Source organism: Lipotes vexillifer, unplaced genomic scaffold (assembly GCF_000442215.2).
Source record: "Lipotes vexillifer unplaced genomic scaffold, Lipotes_vexillifer_v1.1 scaffold172, whole genome shotgun sequence".
NCBI lineage: Eukaryota > Metazoa > Chordata > Mammalia > Artiodactyla > Lipotidae > Lipotes > Lipotes vexillifer.
The window spans coordinates 1,450,023-1,464,191 of NW_006776799.1; the positions used below are offsets into that span (position 1 = coordinate 1,450,023).

The 14,169-nt window shown below is 39.3% G+C and overlaps 1 protein-coding gene across 4 annotated transcripts in view; it reads left to right on the forward strand.

Annotated features, from left to right (window-relative positions):
• The window catches only part of PPP1R9A (protein phosphatase 1 regulatory subunit 9A), a 318,597-nt gene that overhangs the window by 294,135 nt on the left and 10,293 nt on the right, over window positions 1-14,169 (forward strand). For 2 of the 4 annotated variants that reach the window (XM_007450652.1, XM_007450651.1), the window contains exons 13-14: window positions 1,050-1,137; window positions 1,237-1,320. The exons of the other annotated variants lie outside the window; for them this stretch is intronic. In XM_007450652.1, the coding sequence (XP_007450714.1) occupies window positions 1,050-1,137; window positions 1,237-1,320 (172 nt within the window). The remainder of the gene's footprint in view (window positions 1-1,049; window positions 1,138-1,236; window positions 1,321-14,169) is intronic. 4 annotated transcript variants of the gene reach the window in all.

Sequence of the window (14,169 nt, forward strand, 5' to 3'; positions counted from 1 at the left end):
CAAACAGACAATTGGGTAAGAGTGGTTTCATACACAGATATGCATCAAAGACATCCCTTGTTAATGATCTCAGATGACTGGATATGCTGAAATATAATGCCAAACAGCATTCTTTGCTAAATAGCTCCAAGTAGAGCCTTAGGAGTTTCTACCTTGTCCAAGGTAGAGTAAGTGCCACCAGTGGAATCTAGTTCCTACAGTTGACATTGAATTCCATTGGCAAAGCGTCTCCTCTGATTGGCTTTTGGCATCATTTCAAGTGTCCCCGTCCCCCAGCAGCTGCTGTGCTTTAGAGTGCCAGCGTAACTCGTAACTCGGAGAGAGGCAAAGATCATTCAGCTGCAAGCACTGGGGAGGTTTTGGCGTCTTCCACATCATAGGAAGCCAGCCAAGTTGTGCTTAAAGCCAACTTCTAAAAAAAGACCTTTCAAAAATATAAATGTTTTATAGCTGAGCTCCTGCTTGAGAAGTCTCCCCCATGTTCTGTCTCCTCTATCCCAAGACTGGCCACAAGCCATTAGCAAGGGGCAGATGAGAAGGGAAAGCTTTGACTCTCACTTTCTCCCTAATCTCCCAGACTCTCAGGGGTGACATTCTTTACTGGACTTGGGACATATCGGGGAAGTGAGCTGGGGTCCTGTCAGAAGGTGCTAAAACCCAAAGGCAAGAAAGGCATGGAGGACAGAGCCCAGACATTTGAAGCAAAGAGTTGGAGCCAGAGAAGGAACAGAAGGAAAGCCATTTGGTCCCTGCTTTGAATGTAAAGGATGATTTGATAGTGTTTATTCTTATTTTTTTTCATTCCCGTTTATTTGAAGCTAAAATTCTTTGTGATAAGTATCAGGCTTCTGTCTAACGGGACCTCTCCTGGCTTGACTGAATGTTCCTCAACATATCTATGTTTCCCGTATGTTAATAAAGGCATCCAGTATTTTCTTTTACTGTTAGGAATTAATGCAAACCCCATAGATTCAGAGACACAATGACTTTTGACAGTAGCTTTTTAAAAATGATAATAATTGCTTTTTTCACATATGTGTATATCCTAGATGGTGCCAAAGGTCCCAGATCACTGAGGGCATCAAGTTTGCTGGTGGTGCGAGGAGGAAAAATTAAGCGGAAGTTTGTGGATCTGGGGTAAGCTCTTTATGAAGTTAAAAAGCAAGCCCTCTGTAAGAGAAGGATTAAAGGAGAAAATGTCAAATTCCCCTTTCTGACTGTGTGCTGTCATTATAGGGCGCCTTTGCGAAGGAATTCCAACAAGGGAAAGAAATGGAAAGAAAAAGAGAAAGAAGCCAGTAGGTTTTCTCCAGGTAGCAGGTACGGGTGGGTGATTAAGAACAGATGTATCTCTGCATCTAAACTTTCTGGCCCCCTTCCATTGTTAACCGGAATTAGTGGTCATTATCTCTGTGCTGAAGTGATACAGCTGTAGGTGAGATGAAAACAAATTGCAGTTTGTATTTGTCTTACTTCGATTGAAGCCTACACCTGGCCTCGGGTAGATCCATTGGCTTAACTGCAGAATTATGGTCACATGAACGGTTTTAATAAATGTTTATCTAAATACAGTATAAATGTATCTGTGATGTGTCAGTTGGACACATTTCAGCTTTTTTGCCTGGCTACCCACAATTCTTGTGTCTTCTGGTTATAAGTCTGAAAGGGTAATTTTGCATTTAAGTATATTGTTGGCTTTCAAGACTGTTCTGTCCACATGCGGGTAAGAAAGACCAGTGTCTCAGTGAACTCAGCTATTAAGTTGATTTTTGCTGGCGCCATTGACTATGCTTACTGTCCAATAAACACTCTCCTATAGAGAAGTGAGCTTTGTATAGCACATCGTCAAGCTTTCCCAACTTTATTCTGAGATTATACAATTGTAAACTTAGGTTTATATAGGGAGACAGTAAAGCACAGAGCTCTCTCTGAAGTCCAACTGCCTGGGTTTGAATCCGCGCTCTCCCAGTTACTACCTTTAAAACCTTCGACAAGTTATTGAGCCTCTGTGCCTTTGTTTTCTCATATATGAAATGAGGATAATAAGAGTAGCTACCTGTTAGTGTAAGGATTAAATGAGTTTTCGTGTAAAGCATTTAAAATGGTACCTGGCACATAGGAGGCATTCAATAATAATAATAATGATAGCAATCTGCTATAATTCTTCTTATTATTTGCAAGTTACAAAGAAGTTTTATATTTGTCATTTCATTTGATCCTTACAATAAGATTGGGAGGGCAGATAATAATACCATACTTTATTGATGAAGAACTTCACCTTCATAGAATTTAATTGATTAGCCCATGATTATGCAACAAACAATTAATGTCAGTTAGCTGGGGCTTGGCCTCCTGTCCAGATGTCTTTCCAACACTGCATGTCACCTCCTAGTTACTTAAGCATCTAATGATGTTTACATTTATTTATGAATTCTGGGCATCATCCCAATAGTATAGACTAAGGAAGAAACAGACAAAATGCTAAGAATAAAAGAATGTAAAATTATTTGGGGACCACCTATCCATTTTATAGGTTGTCCCCAGCTGTTTCCTTTTTTCTCTTTTCTGGCGTACACCTTGGCGAGAAATTGTACCTTCTCCCTGGGATTACAGGAGAATGGAGGAGAGGGTGAGGGATGAGAAGAGAGAATTCCAAAATTAATTATTGTTGTTAGTCTGGGTTTCCTTTATGCTGTACAATGGAGAAAGGCAAGAAAGCTCTGTTTATATTAAGGACAGGAATCTCAGGAAAAATAAGGCCATAATGCAACTCAAGAGCACTTTTAACTTTGTGTGGTTTTAGAGTGAGAAATATAAAACAGTCTACTTTGTGCCTTAGAATTAAGAATAGAAAACTATCAAATATGCTCAGGGGAGAAAACAGATAGTGAAACCGTTTAAGGGAGAGAGAGAGATGCCCAAATGCACAATGGGAGAGAAACTTGAACACTTCCGAAGTGACACTGTGCTCCCTTCGGTCCCTGGGCTCCTGAGGCAGCCACTGCCTCTCACCTTTGGGGCCCCACCCTCAATGGGACATGAGCGCAGGCATCCAACAGAGTGGAGGGGAGAAGGTTTGACTGAATTTCGTCGTAGGAGCCAGAGAGTTCTCACGCCCTTGTGTAAATTGCAGGTGAAAGTCAAGCAGGTCCTGACTCTGTTGGCAAATACTCACCTTACTCCGGGCAAAACCACCATAGTCCAGGGTGGGCGGTCATCATCGTGCTGCTTAACCACAGCCGATAACCAGCTTTTGAACCAGCAGCCAGCTAGGCTGCCTAGTCAGCTACATTTTAAAACATGAACTCTGCAGTCTCTCTGCATCAGTAGTCACAAACAATTCACGTGTACAACATTACAAAGTAGTTTTCAGTTAGCATCATAGTTTCATAATTATTTGTAATTACAGCAGGAGGTTGACAGGACTGAACGGAATTCATGTAATTGAAACAGTAGGGCAGGGAAGAAGAAGGACTTTTCCGGGTTCAAAAACAAACTTTTGAGCTATCACAGTAATTGGTTAACAGTAATCAAATCTAATGCCAGCCTCCATTCTCCTGTGTAGATGAATAATGGGCCAGAACCTTATTCAGAACATGTTCCAGGAAGTACAGTTACTGCCCAGTAGGAGCATAATGCAGTTGAATTGGTTCCACAGGGCCCCTGAAGGTAGGTGGGTGGCAAGCACCATCAGCTGCAGGGTCCCGCTGCAGTTGTGGGGGTAAACTCATCACTCCTGTGAGGTTTTCTCAGAAAAAGCAGGGAATGATTCACAAATTGAGTTAGTAACCTCATCTTTTAGGCTCTTCATCCAGTTCTTACAAGATTGTAAAAATCTGATGAGGTCATTCAATCAGTGATAACCTAAGGCTACCGGGCTTGAAAGAGGCCAGACATTCTCTAAATGTGGTCTTGGTTTTAGTTTTTCCCTTCCCAAAGAGTAAAGAATTTACTGTATTCCTTGTGGAGACAAAGTGATTGAAATACATGACCAACATGAAACAAACAGATGAGGTTAAAATAAGAAGGAGTAAATCCTACAGAGATATATGGTTTGGTTCTGTCCTTTTCAAATACGTGCTCAGTGAACTTTCTGATTTAACCAGATAACATAGCAGATAACAAAAGCAGGAAACACTTAATCGTCAGAGCTTGTTCATCACTTAAAGTGCCTATACCAAAGAGTAAGATAAAATACTCTCCTTAGAGTAAGGAGCCACTGGTGTCAGTGGAGTGTCTATTTTTGGAGCTCTGTAGGAGAAGCTCCCAGTTTAGTCACTGAATGGAAAGCCCTGTGAGCAGATATGTGTATCTCAAAGCAAGACTAGAGGGTGGCGCGTGGGGAAATTATGGGGAAGGGAGATGACGCTCCTCTGTGGAAGCAAATCTGCTTTCACCTTAGAAGTGTGAACAGTGGAGAAAACACTGAGCTGGAATCCAGTATTCGTCCTGACTTTGCCATAGGTAAGTCTGAATTCCTTGGACTTTGGTTTCCTACCAAAATATAAGTGTGGTCAACTAAAACTACATGGTCTGTAACTCCCTATCCATCTCTGCCTGCACTATCCAGCATGGTAATCTCTAGTCAGATGTGGCCGTTGAGCACTTGAAATGTAGCTTGTCTATATCGAGATGTGTTGTAGGAGAAAAAGCATGCTCGATTTCAAAGACTTCGCATGGAAAAAAATAAAATGTGACATATCTTGGTATCTTAATAATTTTATAGTACTGATTACATGTTGAAATAATATTTTGAATATTTTGGGTGAGATAAAATATATTATAAAAATTAATTTTACCTCTTTTTTTCCATGTGGCCACTAGAAAATTTTAGTTGACTTATGTGGTTCATATTATATTTCTGTTGGACAGTGTTGATCTATATGATTCTATGAAAAACATACTCTTTTCATTTCTGACTATTTTGTTGGTCTGTAAATTAGCATGTATTCATTTGTTTGTTCATTCTTTTTTTATCTGTATGTACTCCTCTTTGTTCCAAATATTATTTGTTTATATACAAAAATACATATGGTACAGCAGTATAATTTATTTTAAAAGTAAATCGGATAGGGAAAAACAAGATAAAGCAAAAAGTAAGGTTGGTACTTAAAACAGAACATCTTCAGCAGTACTTTCATAGTAAATATAACAGTGACCTCCAGTAAAAGCCAAGAGCATAATGTCAAGGCGATTAAGAGCCTGAGTTCAAATCGCAACTCTGCCACTTGTCCTCCTGAGCAAGTTACTTAACCTCTCTGTACCTCAGTTTTCTCATCAATAAGATGGAAACATAGATTTACCTCTTCAGGTCATTAAGGGGATGGAGATCACATTTAAGCACATTTTAAGTCCTTAATAAATATAAATGGCTATCATCACTATTAATGCTTAAAGTAATTCTTATTGCAGGGATATAAAACAAAATATTTTCTGGACATACTTTTCTGGCAGTCTCATTCATGCAGGGGTGACTTTGGTAATATCTTGACGAATAAATGGACTATGCGGATTATAGTTCAGGCAATCCTTCATAGATGCCGTTTCTCTCAAAGAAACTTTAGATAAATCATGGTACTACAGTGAGTTTGAGCTTATACTGCAGGACAAGTACCTGGAGGGCAGTTCTGCCCTGTTGCTGAGCAAGGGCCAAGCCTCTGCTCCTGAGCTGGAGTTGAAACACACCCTTTCAGAAGAGCTGAGGGGTGGAATAAACACATGTACACAGAGAGAGAGAAACCCCTTTCTCTGCCTAAACCCGGTCCACAGAGGCACCCCAGAGAGGAGCCAACTTTTTCCTTCAAAAAAAAAAAACCAAACATTTTAAAAAACAAGAAACAAAAATGTAGCTATAAATGCCCGTGAAGAATGGCCATTAGAAAATGGCAGAATAATTTGAGCCTGAAAAGTTTTAGAGCGCACATTACCAAGCCACTAGTGGCCAGGAACAGTGATGGCAAAAACTCACCACTGGAGAACTTAACCTTGGCCATGTAGCTCACGTGGGCTCTCCCCTTCACTTGATATTTTTAATGCCCAAATGTAGTAGCTTTTTTCTTAAAAAGAGGATTATTTGGGTTATAAATTAAGAGTAATTTGTTAAAGTCTCCAATTTTAAAACCTAGCTTTCTTTGAGTTTAGCTCAACTTACAAATCCCGTCATTTTGTTTTACACGTCGAGTAAAATTTTATATGAAATAAAAAAGGTTTCACTTTCATGAAAACCTTCGAACAATATTAGCTTAGCCTCAGGAGAGCAGACCTGTTCCCCCATAACTGTCTGTCTTGTTTTTAGCTGCATTTATAAATTTAATCTATTTAGTTTTCCTTTTAAGTAATTTCCAGTGCCTAAAACCTGACAAACTTACATTCCTAACAAATCAACACTTTTCCTACTTAAAAAAACTCTTGAAAATCTACTAAATTAAAATAACTACAGTGACTCTAAACATCCCAATACTCTTTATCAGTGTGGTAGTTTTACACCTAATTAGTTAAATCTGAAATCAGTTAAATGTATCAAGGTAGACTCAATAGAAAAGTTTCTTTCTCAGTTTCTAATAATACAAATTTTCTTAAAAACTAACCAGTATATTTATTATTCCTAAACAAATATTTTTGTTTTGATAATACGGATTTTATTTACATGATCATCTTGCTGTTTCATTTTATATCTTCCCAGTATGGGGAAGACTCATTAAGGGAACAGTTTCTCCATCTCAAGTGAGTGTACGGGAGGAAAAAAATATATTTTTCCCTCTACACTCCTAGGTTCTTCAACTGAAGCCCTGTAAATTAGACTGACAGAAGACAGATTAACAAGGGAAAAGCATACAAATGTATTTAATGTAAGTTTTATGAGACACAGGAGCCTTCATTAGGAAATAAAGACCCAAAGAAGGAGTTAAGCCTGGAGAATTTTTATCCTAGGTTTGATGAAGTGTGAAAAGTTGTGGGGAATGTGATAGGACAGAAAGGTATGAGCCTAAGGGTAGTAAACTGGGGAAACTTAACCAGGCCTGTTCATTCATTTGCTCAGGTTCCTCTTGGTGTCTGCCCATCTATGGAATTAAGGATGCTCCTTTCCTCTGGGTATAGGGAGGGCACCTTTCTTACATGAGGGTCTTATGACCTAGTTCAGGGGAGATGGGGAAGGTCAGAGAGCCCTTCCTGCACCTGCCATTTCTCAAATTCCTTAAAATATTCATAGCTTAAAATATTCACTATGCCAAAGTGTGCCCTATTTGGGGGTAGCATGTCCTGAACCCCATCATAAGTTAAGGTTAAGCACTCTACGCTGACCATCTCAAATGGGCTGTTGGTTATTGATCAGATATTTAGACCATAACTCAGAATCTAGAAGCAGGATATTTCAAGGTTGTTGGCCTGGCTGCAGATGGACACCTGCTTGTTACAGCTGTTACCTGTTCAGGTCTGTCAGTCCCCTTCAGAAGGGGCTGGCTTTACCACCTCTGTGTCCTTGGTGGATGTTACAACCTTGCAGAATTACTTCATCTGATTTGAGTAAATGGAGGTCTGCAATCCTTCCTCTGGTTGCACCTAACTTTCTTCAATTAACCTCCTTTACTACCTGCTTGAATTCTATATTCTGTTTATACTTTTTCTGTTCTGGAAGTTCCTGAACTCCTAATTATATTTTGATGACATCCAGTTAGATTCTGAATACCTAATTGTCTTCAAAATTAAAACAACCCCCCCCCCAAAAATATCAACATGGAATGTTTACCTGAGCAACTTAATTTTGGGGTGCTAGCACCAGGGTAAACTGGTTTCAAGATATATAAATGAGTTAATTGTTTTATAGAGTTGTTAATTATAAACCATTTAAATGCCAGGAGGCAGTTACTCTCCCCACCTCACACCCCCAGCAAATGGCATTTTCGGATTATAGAGACTTAATTTAAAGACATGCTTTCTCCCAGTTCCTAACAATAAAACAATCAGCGATATAGCAGTGATTTGTGAATCTATTTTTTCCAAAAATGATAGTAAGTCATTAGTGTATAAGCTAAAAAAGAAAATGAAGCAAGTATAGAACACATACCTGTTTTGATCCTCTAGAAATTATTTTCAGATCTGTTAAGTATTCATTTCTACCAATCTTGATTTTTCAAGGGAATTATTAAGGATCTGTATGGAGTTTATGCCCCTTGGCCCATAACCTGCCCTCAGAGTCAAAAAAGTTAAGAAGGGAGGGAGGGAAGGAGGGAAGGAAGAATTTTATGTTATTCTTAACAGATTTCTCCACAAAGTGAAACAGACTATAAGAGTGGTCAGTAGTAGAATAACTGTTACCAAACCCTTTCTGCTCCTTTTGTAGGCCCGAGAGTTGTATATCCAAAAGGAAATTGGCATTTATTTTAGAAAGCTGGTGAGCTGATAGGTCTATAATTTTAAAGTAGTGAAGAGTTCGCTCTTTTAAATGAATATTCTATACTCTAGGTCCAAGCAAATGGAAGCATACCACTGTTCAGTTTTTTGAAGGATACTAGGAACCACACAGAAGTTCCATCAGCTCAGGGAGTTTTAGAGTCAAGGATACACAAAGAAGCGAGGGGGACAGGACACAGCCCCAGCAGGGGCACAGCCAGACCTCGAAAGTAGTCTTCAAAATATCCCAGGATCTGGTGGTTTGCAACTGTGAGGACAGTGGTCGTCTCCTTAGAAGTGGGCTTTCTTTGCTTTCTATGTGACTGTTCCTCTGTTCCTCCGTTATCGTGGTGTGGAAAGCTAGAGCAGAAAGCCTCTGGTTATTATCCAATGCTGAGCTTCTATGATCTCATTCATCACATTGGCCTTCGGACCTGTCTGTAGTGCTGGATGTACAAGTCCACATGGAATTTTTACTCTTGAGTATTTCCCTGGCAGTGAGAATTTTCTGAAAGGGTTTAATGAGACATGGTCTGCAGATTTTCTTTGAAACGTTACCTGGCCGGGATCCGAACTACCAAAAGTCCTTTTCAAATAGGGCATTAGAATGACAACAATTTGGTAACAATATTCTTATTTCCTACCCATTAAAAGTGGTAGTGGACAGTGAACTCTATGCTGGAAATGAAGTGATACATTGCTCTCTTTTTCCTAGTTCCAAGGAGGATTAAGAAAAGGATATATAAGATCAAGATCCATTCCATATGGGAACAGAGTCAAGGATGGGCACTCGATTTAAATAAATAAATCAAGCTTAAAGTTTGGCCGTGTGGCTGACAGGGTCTTGGTGCTCCAGCTGGCTGTCAGGCCTGAGCCTCTGAGGTGGGAGAGCCGAGTTCAGGACATGGGACCACCACAGACTTCCCGGCCCCACGTAATATCAATCAGCGAGAGCTCTCCCAGAGATATCTGTCTCAACGCTAAGACCCAGCTCCACTCGATGACCAGCAAGCTCCAGTGCTGGACACCCCATGCCAAACAACTAGCAAGACAGGAACGCAACCCCACCCAATAGCAGAGAGGCTGCCTAAAATCATACTAAGTTCATAGATACCCCAAAACACACCACTGGATGTGGTCCTGCCCATCAGAAAGACAAGCTCCAGCCTCATCCACCAGAACACAGGCACCAGTCCCCTCTGCCAGGAAGCCTACACAACCCACTGAACCAACCTTACCCACTGGGGGAAGACACCAAAAACAGTGAGAACTACGAACCTGCAGCTGGCGAAAAGGAGACCCCCAAACACAGTAAGTTAAGGAAAACAAGAAGACAGAGAAATACGCAGCAGATGAAGGAGCAAGGTAAAAACCCACCAGACCAAACAAATGAAGAGGAAATAAGCAGCCTACCTGAAAAAGAATTCAGGCTAATGATAGTAAAGATGATCCAAAATCTTGGAAAGAGAATTGAAAAAATATAAGAAACATTTAACAAGGAGCTAGAAGAACTAAAGAGCAAACAAACAATGATAAACAACACTATAAATGAAATTAAAAATTCTTTAGAAGGAATCAATAGCAGAATAACTGATGCAGAAGAACAGTTAAGTGACCTGGAAGATAAAATAGTGGAAATAACTACTGCAGAGCAGAATAAAGAAAAAAGAATGAAAAGAACTGAGGACAGTCTCAGAGACCTCTGGGACAACATTAAACGCACCAACATTCGAATTATAGGGGTCCCAGAAGAAGAAGAGAAAAAGAAAGGGACTGAGACAATATTTGAAGAGATTATAGTTGAAAACTTCCCTAATATGGGAAAGGAAATAGTCAATCACGTCGAGGAGGCACAGAGAGTCCCATACAGGATAAGTCTGAGGAGAAACACGCCAAGACACACACTAATCAAACTATCAAAAATTAAATACAAAGAAAAGATACTAAAAGCAGCAAGGGAAAAGCAACAAATAACATACAAGGGAATCCCCACAAGGTTAAAAGCTGATCTTTCAGCAGAAACTCTGCAAGCCAGAAGGGAGTGGCAGGACATATTTAAAGTGATGAAAGGGAAAACCTACAACCAAGATTACTCTACCCAGCAAGGATCTCTTTCAGATTTGACGGAGAAATGAAAACCTTTACATACATGCAAAAGCTAAGAGAATTCAGCACCACCAAACCAGCTTGACAACAAATGCTAAAGGAACTTCTCTAGGCAGGAAACACAAGAGAAGGAAAAGACCTAGAGTAACAAACTCAGAACAATTAAGAAAATGGTAATAGGAACATACATATCTAGAATTACCTTAAATGCAAATAGATTAAATGCTCCAACCAGAAGACATAGACTGGCTGAATGGATACAAAAACAAGACGCATATATGTGCTGTCTACAAGAGACCCACCTCAGACCTAGGGGCACATACAGAAGAGGAGTGAGGAGATGGAAAAAGATACTCCATGCAAATGGAAATCAAAAGAAAGCTGGAGTAGCAATTCTCATATCAGACAAAGTAGACTTTAAAAAAAAGACTATTAGAAGAGACAAAGAAGGACACTACATAATGATCAAGGGATCAGTCCAAGAAGAAGATATAACAATTGTAAATATTTATGCACCCAACATAGGAGCACCTCAATACATAAGGCAAATGCTAACAGCCATAAAAGGGGAAATTGACAGTAACAGTGTAAGAGTAGGGGACTTTAACACCCCACTTTCACCAATGGACAGATCATCCAAAATGAAAATAAATAAGGAAACACAAGCTTTAAATGATACATTAAACAAGATGGGCTTAATTGATATTTATAGGACATTCCATCCAAAAACAACAGAATACATTTTCTTCTCAAGTGCTCATGGAACATTCTCCAGGATAGATCATATCTTGGGTCACAAATCAAACCTTGGTAAATTTAAGAAAATGGAAATCGTGTCAAGTATCTTTTCCCACCACAATGCTATAAGACTAGATATCAATTACAGGAAAAAAAAACTGTAAAAAATACAAACACATGGAGGCTAAACAATACGCTACTAAATAACCAAGATATCACTGAAGAAATCAAAGAGGATATCAAAAAATACCTAGAGACAAATGACAATGAAAACACAATGGCCCAAAACCTATGGGATGCAGCAAAAGCAGTTCTAACAGGGAAGTTTATAGCAATACAATCCTACCTCAAGAAACAAGAAACATCTCAAATAAACAACCTCACCTTACACCTAAAGCAATAAGAGAAAGAACAAAAAAACCCCAAAGTTAGCAGAAGGAAAGAAATCATAAAGATCAGATCAGAAATAAATGAAAAAGAAATGAAGAAAACGATAGCAAAGATCAATAAAACTAAAAGCTGGTTCTTTGAGAAGATAAACAAAATGATAAACCATTAGCCAGACTCATCAAGAAAAAAAGGGAAAAGACTCAAATCAACAGAATTAGAAATGAAAAAGGAGAAGTAACAGCTGACACTGCAGAAATACAAAGGTTCATGAGAGATTACTGCAAGCAACTCTATGCCAAAAAATGGACAACCTGGAAGAAATGGACAAATTCTTAGAAAAGCACGACCTTCCAAGATTGAACCAGGAAGCAATAGAAAATATAAACAGACCAATCACAAGCACTGAAATTGAAACTGTGATTAAAAATCTTCCCACAAACAAAAGCCCAGGACTAGATGGATTCACCGGTGAATTCTATCAAACATTTAAAGAAGAGCTAACACCTATCCTTCTCAAACTCTTCCAAAATATACCAGAGGGAGGAACACTCCCAAACTCATTCTGCGAGGCCATCATCAGCCTGGTACCAAAACCAGACAACGATGTTACAAAAAAAGAAAACTACTACAGGACAGTATCACTGATGAACATCGGTGCAAAAATCCTCAACAGAATACTAGCAAACTGAATCCAGCAGCACATTCAAAGGATCATACACCATGAGCAAGTGGGGTTTATCCCAGAAACGCAAGGATTCTTTAATATACGCAAATCGATCAATGTGATACACCATATTAACAAAGTGAAGGAGAAAAACCATATGATCATCTCAATAAATGCAGAAAAAGCTTTCAACAAAATTCAACACCCATTTATGATTAAAAACCCTCCAGAAAGTAGGCATAGAGGGAACTTACCTCAACATAATAAAGGCCATATATGACAAACCCACAGCCTACATCATTCTCAGTGGTGAAAAACTGAAACCATTTCCACTAAGATCAGGAACAAGACAAGGTTGCCCACTCTCACCACTATTATTCAAAATAGTTTTGGAAGTTATAGCCACAGCAATTAGAGAAGAAAAAGAAATGAAAGGAATCCAAATCGGAAAAGAAGAAGTAAAGCTGTCACTGTTTGCAGATGACATGATACTATACATGGAGAATCATAAAGATGCTACCAGAAAACTACTAGAGCAAATCAATGAATTTGGTAAAGTAGCAGGATACAAAATTAATTCACAGAAATCTCTTGCATTCCTATACACTAATGATGAAAAATCTGAAAGAGAAATTAAGGAAACACTCCCATTCACCATTGCAACAAAAAGAATAAAATACCTAGGAATAAACCTACCTAAGGAGACAAAAGACCTGTACACAGAAAACTATAAGACCCTGAGGAAAGAAATTAAAGATGATACAAACAGATGGAGAAGTATACCATGTTCTTGTATTGGAAGAATCAACATCATGAAAATGACTATACTACCCAAAGCAATCTACAGACTTAATGCAATCCCTGTCAAACTACCAACGGCATTTTTCACAGAACCAGAATAAAAAATTTCACAATTTGTATGGAAACACGAAAGACCCCGAATAGCCAAAGCCATCTTGAGGAAGAAAAACGGAGCTGGAGGAATGAGACTCCCTGACTTCAGGCTATACTACAAAGGTTCAGTAATCAACACAGTATGGTACTGTACTGGCACGAAAACAGAAATATAGATCAATGAAACAGGATAGAAAGCCCAGAGATAAATCTATGCACACATGGTCACCTTATCTTTGATAAAGGAGGCAAGAATATACAATGGAGAAAAGACAGCCTCTTCAATAAGTGGTGCTGGGAAAACTGGACAGCTACAGGTAAAAGAATGAAATTAGAACACTCCCTAACACCATACACAAAAATAAGCTCAAAATGGATTAAAGACCTAAATGTAAGGCCAGACACTATCAAACTCTTAGAGGAAAACATAGGCAGAACACTCTATGACATACATCGCAGCAAGATCCTTTTTGACCCACCTCCTAGAGAAGTGGAAATAAAAACAAAAATAAATCAAATGGGACCTAATGAAACTTAAAATTTTTTGCACAGCAAAGGAAACCATAAACAAGACCAAAAGACAACCCTCAGAATGGGAGAAAATATTTGCAAATGAAGCAACTGACAAAGGATTAATCTACAAAATATACAAGCAGCTCATGCAGCTCAGTATCAAAAATACAAACAACCCAATCCAAAAATGGGCAGGAGACCTAAACAGGCATTTCTCCAAAGAAGGTACACAGATTGCCAATAAACACATGAAAGGATGCTCAACATCACTAATCATTAGAGAAATGCAAATCAAAACTGCAGTGAGGTATCACCTCATACTGGTCAGAATGGCCATCGTCAGAAAATCTAGAGGGCTTCCCTGGTGGCGCAGTGGTTGGGAGTCCGCCTGCCGATGCAGGGGACACGGGGTCTTGCCCCGGTCCGGGAAGATCCCACATGCCGCGGAGCGGCTGGGCCCGTGAGCCATGGCC